General features: G+C 53.7%; 1 protein-coding gene across 1 annotated transcript; it reads left to right on the plus strand.

Annotated features, from left to right (window-relative positions):
- The first annotated feature begins 495 nt into the window (after positions 1-495).
- On the plus strand, positions 496-10509 carry TENT5B (terminal nucleotidyltransferase 5B). Its single transcript, XM_001370699.4, has 2 exons — positions 496-993; positions 7833-10509. The coding sequence occupies exons 1-2, from the start codon at positions 511-513 to the stop codon at positions 8865-8867; spliced, it is 1518 nt and encodes a 505-aa protein (XP_001370736.3). The 5' UTR covers positions 496-510; the 3' UTR covers positions 8868-10509.
- The last annotated feature ends 934 nt before the right edge of the window (positions 10510-11443 follow it).

Below are 11443 nucleotides of genomic sequence, written 5' to 3' on the forward strand. Positions count from 1 at the left end.
GAGCCAGACCTCTCTCTAAGACTGCTGGGCTGTCAGGATGGTTACCTTATCTGTAAGATGAGGGGGTTGGCCCAGGTAGGATCTCTAGCCCTCCAGGTCCTGACATTTTCTCTTCCATTTCTACCATTCTCTGTTCTAAGGGCCCTTCCAGCTTTAACATTGTTTGAAGGTCTCTTTCAGCTCTGACAGTCTAGGATTCCCTTGTTTACACCCCGCTGGTCCTTTCCATCATTCTCTTTCATTTCTCTCCCGTCGGCGGGCTAAGCGTGTCCCTTTAATTCCCAGAGCTGCCCAGCCCTGACCTACCCGAGAGTGAAATCCCTCGGCCGGCCCAAAGGAGAGTTCGGAATCAGGTGGGACAGGGGTACGCTCCACAGCCAATCTCAGGCCGCCTGGGGCGAGCCGTGACGCACATGCAAAGCCCGTGGAATCCTCTCCGCCCAATGACAGTCTGAAGGGCGGGGGCGGGAGAGGCGGTGGGGGGCGGATGAAAGACAGCTGTGCGGACCAATGGGCAGGCAGTGGGCAGCCTATATGAGCCGGCCCCAGCGCACCTTTAAGCGGCTTTCTGTCCTGTCCACCCCGTCCTTAGTGTGGGTACGTCGGGGCCGGAGCCCGCAGAGCCGCCGCCCCCCTTCCAGCTCCCGCCTGCTTCCCTCCCCCCCTGCTCTCCTCTCCATTCCCGGTTCTTGCCGTCAGGGCTCCGGGGTCTGGCCAGAGATGCCGTCGGAGAGCGGGGCTGCGAGCCCGGACGCAGCAGCGGTGGCGGCGGCTGCAGCGGCGCCCCCGGCCCTGGTCCCTCCGGCTGAAGCCCCTACCCAGAAGCGAAGCGGTCCCAGCCCGGAGCATTCCTCCGCAGCCCCGCGACGGCGCTTCAGCCGGTTGAGCTGGGCTCAGGTGCAGAGACTGGACGCTTTACTGGCGGAAGAGGTCCCCATCCACGGACGCGGCAACTTTCCCACGCTGACCGTACAGCCGCGCCAAATCGTGCAGGTGAGTGAGGGCGGTCTTCTGTAGCCCTCTCCTCAGTCGTCCCCCATTTCCCCGCGTTGGTTGCAGCCGGGAAGGGGTGGCGGGCACGCCCCCCTCTAAGGGCTCTTTGGGTGGAGGAACACTGAATAGAGACAAGAGTAGAACTGAAAGGAAACCTGAGTGCTAGCAGTGGCCCGGCTGGGAGGGACCTCAGAACCCGGAGTGTCAGATTGGGAAGGTTGTCAGAACTTCGGAATGTTGGTGCCGGGAGAGATCATGCAGAAAGCCAGCTGGGAGGGACCTTAGAACTTGGAATGTTAGAGCTAAGAACCACGGAATGCTAGCCTTGGAAGGAACCTTAGAAATCTTGTAGTTCAAATATTTGTTTTGCAGCTGAGAAAACTGAGCTCCCGCTCGGCACCCTGCCCCTTGTCTCCCAACTTGGGCCTCTGGGAAGAAATGGGATGTGGGCTCTGACTCGGTTCTGGCCCTTCGAAGTCAGGCTGAACTGTCCCCGAAAGGGACTCCCCTTGAGGTTGCTAGATCAGCCCTGCAGGTGGGGAGGGGCAGTGATGGGCCTGGCGGGGAGGGTGTTCCTGGAACAAAAGTAAGCTCCCTTCCCCCCACCCGGTTCCCCTCTCAGTGGGGTGAGCACTCACCCAGACCAGAAATTCAGAGCTGACTCCCTCCCACCCCCACCCTGAACTGGAGGCCCTTTCTCTGCCCTTTGCTCAGTCTGGCTGGAAGGCAGGGGGCTGGAATTCACGAACAGCAGAGAGAGATATGTGCTGAGACGGTGAAACCCGGGGCTGGCGCTGGGCCAGGAGCTGCACACGCCCAGCAGACAGCATGCTGGTGGGGGAGGAGGGAATGAGGGAGCCTGGCTGCCTCCCTGTGGTTGCCCTAAGGCCCTAAAAGGGCCTTAGTCAATTCCATTCTCTTTTCCTTCTCTTCCACCTCTGCCCAATCCTCTGCTCCACCCCCAGCACACACACACACACACACACCCTCCGGATTGGCCTCAGGGTCGTTCTGGGCGATAAGGTCATAATCTTTCTGAGGTGGGGAAGCTGCATTGTGGTACCCCTTGCCGCTGTAACTGCCCTTGGAACACAGCACTGGTTCCCCTCCCACCCGAGCAGCCAGGCCTGCGCTTCTGGGACTAAGGGGAAAGTCCCTGACTTAAAGAAACAAGAAAATCCAGCCTGGATTCCCACTGTCTTCTCAGAGCAGTGGCTGCCCAGGCAACAGCCTTCTGGCCAGGTGAGGCAGGCCACTCCCTGGCTTCAGCTGCCACCTCAGCTGGCCAGGGTGTGCCCCTTGCCCCCTCCCAAAACCATGCAGGTACCAGCTGCAACTTCAGGGATTGGTGCTAGGCTGATGGGATCTCTACCCTCACTGCCCCATTCCCTGAATAGGATTCAGTCCACTCCTTCTGCCTCTTAATACCTAGAATTCTGGAAATTCCATGTCAGGGAGTTAGACCCAGCTCAGGACAGCATAAATACCTGCCGAGAGGCAAAAAATAAGGCTTGGGCTACAAGTGAGGAGTCCTGGGTTTGAGGCTGCAGCAACAACTGGATGGGTGACTTTGGGAGAGCTCCCTCCCCTCTCTGAGCTTCTCAGTTTTATTTCTATAGAAAGGGAGAAATAGTTTCCTCATTTGTAAAACTAGAAAGGGAGCAAATTAGAAGACCTAGCAATACAGACCCCTTTCAAGAGCTGTCATCATATAATCAACCTGCTTTCTCCCAACGTATGACAAATTGATTTCTGGAGAATATATTTTAGGATGAGTGCATTTGAGAAATATTACTGAAACAAAGTAAAATGAAGGGGTTGAACTATTAGATGGTCTCAGAATCAGGGATTTTATAGACATAGTCCAACCTCCTAACTGCACAGAAAGACTTCAAAGGAAATGACTTGCTCAAGGTCAGAGCTGAAAAATGTTGGGGCCAGTTCTTCTGATTCTAAATTCAAGATTTTCTTTCCTTTCCCGTCCTCTTTACTTTTTAGATGTTTTATTGCTATTCTAAATAGTTTTTACATCTCCTGTCCTGCACCCCACCTCAGAACAAATATGCTAAGTCAAGAAAAACTGATTAACACATTGGTACTATCTGGAAATGCATCCCTCCTTCTGTCCCTGCAGTCTACCACCTCTCTTCACTGTCAGTCTTCTGATTGGTCATAGAATCAATCAGAATTCTGAAATGTTCTTTTCATTTAGCTTCCCAAGGGTCCCTGCAGCTCTATGAATTTAGAGAGGAGCCAGTACCTGGGGGATGAAGGAGAGAGAGGGAAAACTGTTGCTTTAGAAACTACATATCACAAGGGCTCTGGGCACCTTGTTTTCTCATCTTTCCCCCCAGACTCTTGTGGGGGCAAGGACCCCAAGATTTTTGATGCCTGTAGGCAACAGAAACTAAGCACTCCTTCCTGCCTCTAAGTATACTTGCCTACCCCCAGACCTTGGCACTGTACTATTGTACTGTAGGCTGCTAGCCCTGCCTGCTTGCCAATTCTCAGAATCTTAGGGTTCAGCTGGTCACATCTGGCAGGGGCCCAAGTTCAGGTAAGCTCTGATGGCAACATCCAAGGCTCTCTGGGTCAGATGAATATTCTCAAGCAACTGGGGCCATACAGGCTGTAGCCAAGTATGGCAACTAGGATGACGAAGGGACTGGAAACCATACCATATAAGGATGGCCTGAAGAAACTGAGAATGTTTAGTTTAGAGAAGAGAAGGCTTAGAAGCAGGAATGGCATAGTTCCCTTCTAATAGGCAGGGGCCTGACCCTCATGTAGAATAAGGTTAAAGTTGTGGTAAGGCAAAGCTGGACTCATAGACAAGCATTCCTAACATCAGGCAGTCAACAAACCTTGATTCAGCACCTTCTATGTGCTAGGAATTTCCCTCAATCAAAAGTGATATGATCACTCGAGAATGTTTAGGACATCCATGGTCAAATCGAGTTTGGCAGTGTTCTGGGATCCTGAGCTCTCATGGTTCTTGGGCCTCCTTTGAGGCTTTTAGGATAAAAAGAAATGTGTCGGTGACACCTTACAGATGTGGTAACAGCTTGTGGTGCCCATTGGGGAGAGCTTCTCTCTTTGCTTACAACTCCCCCCACAACTGAGCTCACTCCATGCCCTGAAAAGGAAAGAGGGGCCTTCTCTGGCACCAAGTGAGCAGGGCTGCCCCCTTAGTGGCTCCAACTGGGACAGAGCCAAACTCCTCAGAGGCACCCTTGGGCGTGTCGGTATCTGAGGTGTCACAACTGGGAGACAGCAGCTCTAGGCTGGCTGACACAGCGGGCCCCAAAGCCCTGACGCTGGAGGATTTAACGAGAGTACAGCCACCTCCTCACTCAGCCAGATGCCTCAACCCTGGGGTGGGTGGAGAGGTTGGGGGGCGGGGCGGGGTGGGGAGGGGGGGAGAGGAGAACAGATTGGCATCAGTGTTTGGGACAAGTCAGCTTGGATGCTGCCTACAGGTGGTTTTGATTGTCCATCAGTGAAACACAGAAAGCTGGTGTATGAATTGCCTTCCATACCCTCCCTCTCCTCCCTCCAGGACCCAGAGGCAATCTTAAGGAAGGTAGCCCTGTTTACAGCTGGCACTGTAGTGTCACTGGAAAGAGCCCTCAGCTCTCTAAGCCTTTGTAGCCATCTTTCTCCTTCACCCTCTGAAGCCTATGCATTTCTATCCATAGTCCTGGTCTGATTTTCCTACCCAGACAGTAGTAGTGATGAGACCAGGGAATTCCTGGAACTCATCTCTGTGGTCTTAGGCTTATAGACTCCTGGATAGGCACTGTCAACATGATGCTAGCAAGGAGCTTCGGGACAGGTGAGGAAGTTTCCACCAAGAGAATTCTTATCCACAGGAGATTAGCCTGCCCTGACTATATACCCAACCCCAGCTTTTTGGAGGGCAGGAAATGTGATTTGGGAGGGGTGCTGTACTGACACCACAATCAGAGCACCAGGGTTCATATCCTGGCTCTGCCATTTACCAGCTGTGTGACTTGGGCAAGTGGCTTAACTTCTCTGGGTTTGTTTCCCCATCTATAAGGTGGCAAGGTCTGGACAGCTTGATGGCACAGTGCATAAAATGCCAGATCTGGAATCAGGAAGACTCATCTTCTTGAGTTCAAATCTGACCTCAGACACTTTCTAGCTGAGTGACCCTGGCACAACTTAACCCAATTTGCCTCAGTTTCCTCATTTGTAAAATGAACTGGAGAAGGCAAGTGGCAAAACCCCTCTAGGATCTTTGCCAGGAACACCCCAAATGGGGTTGCAGAGAGTAGGACATGACTGAGAAAACAGAACTACAACCACAGCAAAATAGTAGCAATGCTTCTTCCTTAAGGGAAGGTCCTTAGTCTTCCCCTCCTCCACTACTATTTGTCCCACCCTTCTTCTAAACCCAGGCGCTCCTTCCAGTAAGTCTTCCTTGACTGACCCCACCCAGCTTGTATTGCTTGATTACTTCTTGTCTCCTAAGCATTTATATACTTTATCTACAATAAGTCAGAATAAGGGAGGGAAGCCATATAGGACCAGCTGACTTAGTGCCAAGGCAGAATGGCAGAAGAATTTGGGGATCTAGGAAACTATTTGAGCATTATTGCCACCGAAGTACCATTCCTAACCAGCCTGGTTCCTTCAGGCAGCCCCAAACCTTCTAAAGACTCCTCATCAGAATCATTTACTAGACCAAACCCCTTTTCACCTGGGCCTTGCCCTAGCCAGAAGCTAAGAAGCAGCTAATGGGAAGCTTTGACTCCATGTAGGGAAGAGGGTCTTCATGGCCCTAGATTCTCTCTGACGTTGAGTGGTGATCATAGTCAGCGTTTTGTAATGAAGAGAGAGCTAAGCTTGCCTTAGAACCAGGAACATGTGGGCTCCCCTCCTGCCTGTGACAAATACTTAACCTCTCCAGTGCCCTAGGCAACTTTCTAGGAGTCTTAAATAGCTGAGGGTGCCCCAACCTGCACTAGTAAAAGGAGTCATTGCATCTACCAATGAACTCTCCAGCCTGATCTCTATCCTAATACTAGAAAATGTCCATTGCAAGCATTGCAAGCCCTTTAAGGTTTGCAAAACCATTTGCAAATATTCTCTACCTTACTTGTTACTACCTCTATCTATTATTCACCACTTGGGGAGGAGAGGGAGAGAATCTGAATCCCCAAATGTCAAAACATTAAATTAAATTGGCAAAAATTATTCCTGTGTGTAATTGAAAAACAGTTAAAGTGGACTTGAAAAACATTCTCTCATCTGATCCTTCTCCTAATAATAGGTGCTATTATTATCCCCATCTTGCAAATAAAGAAACCGAGGCAGACAGCAGTGAAGTGACTTACCCAGTTCCCACAGCTAGTTTGAATCTGACAAAGTATTCCTGAATCTACTACAGTCGGCTGCTTCTTGCTCAGCTGGATATGCATTTATCCATTATGCTCGTACACTTCAGAAGTGTCTAATATTCGCTTAGCCTGGCACATAGTGGGTGTTTTGTTGTGCAGTCGTGTCCGACTCTTCCTGATCCCATTTGGGGTTTTTGTGGTGGGGATACTGGAGTGGTTTGTCATTTCCTTCTCCAGCTCATTTCACGGATGAAGGTTAATCACCTGGCCCAGGGTCCCACAAGTAGTAAGTACCTGAGGCCAGATTGCACGCAGGAAGAGGAGTCTTCCCAAGTCCAGACCAGCTGTCTCAAGTAGGCGCTTAATAAAGGTTTATTGATTGATTAGTGAGGTGATAGATTCCAAAGCACCTTGACATCCCATAATAACTCATTGACACAGAGCTTTGCTGCGTGTATTCTTGGCTGTACTTTGGGGAGGAGGGCACCAGCACAGAACATGGGGGCACTGTGCCACAGGAAGCATGAGCCTGCAGGAGAGGAGGTTCGTGGGGTATCTCAGCTGCTTTCAAGACTCTGAAGGGCTCTCTTGGGGAAGATGGCTAAGACTTCTTGTGCTTGGCCTCAGACAGCAGAACCAGGAGAGGGAGGAGGGAGGGCAAATTTGAAAAGAGGAATGGGGCATCTCGGGGGGCAGAAGGCTCCTTCTCAGTGGAGAGCTTCAAAGCCAAAGCTAGGGGACCGCTTGCCAGATATATTCGAGAAGAGCTTCCATCTTCCATATAGGACTTACTTGATGACCTCTGGCTGGTCCAGCCTTATCGGACTGGGAAAATGCCTTTGTTTTTTCGCTGGGCTGTGTAGGATTTGATCTTGGCAGTGAAAGAGCCCTAGATTTGGAACCAGGAACCTTGATTCCAGCCACTTGATGGCAATGACCCTGGGCACCTATTTACATCTGCAAAATGGGTATATTTGCATTACTTGGGAAGGATTTGGGAAGTCCTTTTATAGTTACAGGTAAGTAGTGCTGATTTGAGGCCTCAAGCTTGGCACACAGGATTTCATTCAATCCTCACAACCTTGTGGGAGAGGTGCTCTTATCCCCATTTTGCAGAAGGGGAAACTGAGCCTCAGGCATTCAGTGCTTTGCCCAAGATCTCCCTAGAGGGCATAGAGCCATGAGGCAAGACTCCCACGTATCCTGACTGAACCCAGCACGATCCAGCCTTGTGGCCACTACAGCGCCACGAAAGGTAGGTTGTGACTGAGTCCCAGAGGACAGACGTGGCGTGCTCCATGGCCCCACGTGAGTCAGCGACGGTTAGGACTGTTTCCAGGGAGTAATTTACATTCGTTCTCTGGCCTTCCCCGGCATCTGCGGTGCCCCATCCCCGGCTGGCTCCGAGCGCCTCCTGCGGCCGTCCCTCCCCTCAAGGGCTCCGTTCACGGTTCCGCTTCCCTCTGTCCTGCGTAGGTGGTCCAGAGCCGCTTGGAGCAGCTCGGGGTCCCCGTCCACAGCGTCCGCCTGAACGGTTCTGCCGCCAGCCACGTGCTTCACCAAGACAACGGCCTGGGCTACAAGGACGTCGACCTCATCTTCCGCGTGGACCTGCAGGACGAGGCGGCCTTCCAGCTGGTGCGAGAGGCCGTCCTGGCCTGCCTCCTGGACCTCCTTCCGGCCGGCGTGAGCCGGGCCAAGATCACGCCCCAGACTCTGACGGAGGCCTACGTGCAGAAGCTGGTCAAAGTGTGCACGGACACGGACCGCTGGAGCCTCATCTCCCTCTCCAACAACAGCGGCAAGAACGTGGAGCTCAAGTTCGTGGACCGCCTGCGGCGCCAGTTCGAGTTCAGCGTGGACTCCTTCCAGATCCTCCTGGACTCCCTGCTCCTGTACGGCCAGTGCTCCTCCACGCCCATGTCTCAGGCCTTCCACCCCACGGTGACGGGCGAGAGCCTGTACGGGGACTTCGACGAGGCCCTGGAGCACCTGCGCCGCCGGCTCATCGCCACCCGCAGCCCCGAGGAGATCCGAGGGGGCGGCCTCCTCAAGTACTGCCACCTCCTGGTGCGCGGCTTCCGGCCGTGCCCCGGCACCGACGCCCAGGCCCTCCAGCGCTACATGTGCTCGCGCTTCTTCATCGACTTCCCAGACCTGGGGGAGCAGAGGCGCAAGCTGGAGCGCTACCTGCAGGCTCACTTCGGCGGGGGCGCCGGCCCAGCCTGCTACGCCTGCCTGGTGACCCTGCACCGGGTGGTGAACGAGAGCACTGTCTGCCTCATGGGCCACGAGCGGCGCCAGACGCTGGACCTCATCGCCATGATGGCCTTGCGGGCGTTGGCCGAGCAGGGCCTGGTGGGCGGCACTGCCTTGGCCTGGCACTACCCGCCTGCTTCCTTCCCGGGCAGCGATGGGGTCACTGCCACCCTCAACTACTACGTGACCCCCATCCAGCCGCTGCTGGCCTGTGGCCACACCTCCTACCCCACTTGGCTGCCCTGTAACTGAGCTGAGGGGGGGGACATGGGGTTCCCCCTCCTCGCCCCTGGGATCTGAGCCGGCTAGGGGACACATCGGGCTCTAGCACTGTTAGACTGTTACCTATTTGCTGTTGGGTTGAGAAGGGGGGGACATGGGGGTGGTTTGGGGTGTTTACGGGGTCGGTACTTGATCAAGCCAGCCCAGAGCAGGGAACGGGGGCCACAGCCTTGGGAAGGTGGGGGTGCAGCGTGGGGCCAATCTAGTCCTCAGTTCTTATGACATTCTGGTCAGAGCTCCCCCAAACAGGACCCCATTCTTCCAGCTGCCCCCCAGAGGAATGAACTGCCGGCTCCCCTGCGTCTGCTCAGAGCTGGAGGGGGAACAACTAGAGTCTATTCAGAGCCAAGCCCAAAGAACAAGGGGGTCACCGCAGCAGAGATGGGGCTCAAGAGTGTGTGGCCATCGGGGGTGGGGGTTGAATAATGGCGGGCAGAGGAACTTCTGTATGACCTCCTGTGGCTGAATGGCCTTCAGGACGTGTCAGGCGGGCCAAGACTGGCCCCCGAAAGGAAGGAACTTTAAGACATTTTGGGCCATGGGGAGCCAGCTCACTGGACATGCGCAATGGAGACATTTGCCGTCTTGGCCTTCCAGACCTTGTTTAGGCGCGGGGGCCGGATGCCAGCCCAGCTTTGAGCCTTGAAGACTAATGCCAAGTATTACCTCACGGTCCCTGGATGAGGAGCCTGGGTTTCTTCCTCCCCTAGTGCTCCCCTCAAGGAAGGCATACCCTAGGGGAAACTGGATGGCAAGAGAAGGGCTAGTCAGGGGCTAGGAGACGGCAGCCTCCGCCTCAGTGTGTGTCGTGCCCCGGCCTCCCTTCTCAGGCAGGGCTTGGGGCCTCCTGGCCTCCTGGGCCCTGAGCCTGAACTTTTTTGGGTTCTTTTTACTTTGAAGATGATTTCTCTGTGGCCGGGGGTGGACAAGGAGCCTGCCTTGGCCCACCCAAGCTACTCCCCGAGCCTCAGTGTACTCCAGTGTTTCTTTCCTCCCCAGTCCAGTTAGGGCTTAGATAATAAAGATTTCCCTCTGGGAAGCCAAGCTTTGCCCCTCCTATGTGTGACTGGTTTGTTTGCCTGGTGGGGTAGCGGGATGGCGCTTTCCCAAGGGGCACTTGGAGACCTATAAGGGGTCTTTCTCTTCCTCCCTCCCCAAGTTTTGAATGGCTTTCTCCAAGGAGCCCTGCTCTGAAGTGTAGGGAGTGTGGAGATCCCATGTTGCTCCTTAGAGGACAAGCATTCACCCCACCTGGAAAGGAGGGATTGGGGCCAGGTAAGCAACCTGACTTATGCTCCAGGGTGACTAGACTAAAGGCTAATTACACCCCGGGGTGTGGAACAGGGAAGATGCTGATTACTCTAAGTATACCCTTTCCTTCCCTCGGGAGCCCAGCGCTCCCGCCTCTGGGTGCTAGATCTTTGGGAGGGGGAGGGTCTGAAGTCCAAGCTTGGTGAGAGGGCTCCGGGGCAATGTGCATAGCCCAATCCTGCATGGGACTGACCGAATTGGGGGGGACACCCAGAGGGTTTGGGGCGAAGGAGGAAGAGCCAGCAGGACAACGGAACCCAAGAACCTCTCGTTAAGTGAAATAAAGTTTCTATTTTCTTTATTTGAGTCTGTGCTCTGTTTGGGGGTGACGTGGGGAGGGGAGCAGCGTCTCAGCCTTACATGTATTTTTCCATGGGCTGGGGGTGGGGAGAGGGGGGATGGAGGGCCATTCTTTAACCATGGCAATTGTTCAGAATGAACCAGCTGCTCAAGGTAATTGCAGTTACCTATGGGACGGCTGGAAGGCGGGGAGAGTCTACCCTCAAGAAGCTTGCTAGGGGAGGTCTGGTTCTGGCCTCAGGTGCTGGGCTGGGAGGCCTTGCCCAGCTTCACAGGATCCAAGGCAGAAGAATTTTACTTATTTTCACTTTTTTCTGGGTCATCCATTATAGTTACACAAAACATGTCCATATCCATTTTTGTAAGAGAATACTCAAAACCCAGATCCTAAAATACAAACCCAAATAACGTGAAAAATCACATCCTTTGATCTGCGTTCAACAGTTCTCCCCGACGGCGAGTGTTCTTTGTCGTACAGCCCTCTGAACGGGCTGAAGGAATTTTAAAGGTCAGCTAGTTCAACCCTTACCTACTGGGAAATCCCTCCACAGTAACCCGAACAGGTGGCCTGCTGGGCTTGGAGGGCCTCCAGGGAAGGGAAGATGACCCTCCCAGGCAGTGCCACCTCCTTTAACTTTAGCTTGAGCCATTAGGTTGTCCCCTTACATGAAGCCTAAATCTGCTGGAGTGGCCAGGACCCAAAGCCAGGAAGCCCACGAGGCCTCTGACTCCTAATCCAATATTGCTCTGCTAGAGCCAATTTCACCCCATTCGAGGTCCAGGTTGGCTACGGATTATCACTGGATTCAGGAGGGAACCATCCCTCCAATGGCTCCCATTCCCATTTCCTTGGGCAGGTTTTTGGCTGGGAGTGTTCGGGGGTGTGGTAGGGAGGATAGAGTAAATAGAAGAGATTTGTGCCTCTTGGGAAATAC

The sequence above is a fragment of the Monodelphis domestica genome, chromosome 4, assembly GCF_027887165.1.
Source record: "Monodelphis domestica isolate mMonDom1 chromosome 4, mMonDom1.pri, whole genome shotgun sequence".
Classification (NCBI taxonomy): Eukaryota; Metazoa; Chordata; class Mammalia; order Didelphimorphia; family Didelphidae; genus Monodelphis; species Monodelphis domestica.

Excerpts from the sequence above, each read along its gene's own strand:
- TENT5B (XM_001370699.4), top strand. The coding sequence starts at position 511 with ATGGGCAGGCAGTGGGCAGCCTATATGAGCCGGCCCCAGCGCACCTTT. Across the intron at positions 994-7,832 it reads AGCCGCGCCAAATCGTGCAG|GTGGTCCAGAGCCGCTTGGA; the intron begins GTGAGTGAGGGC and ends TGTCCTGCGTAG.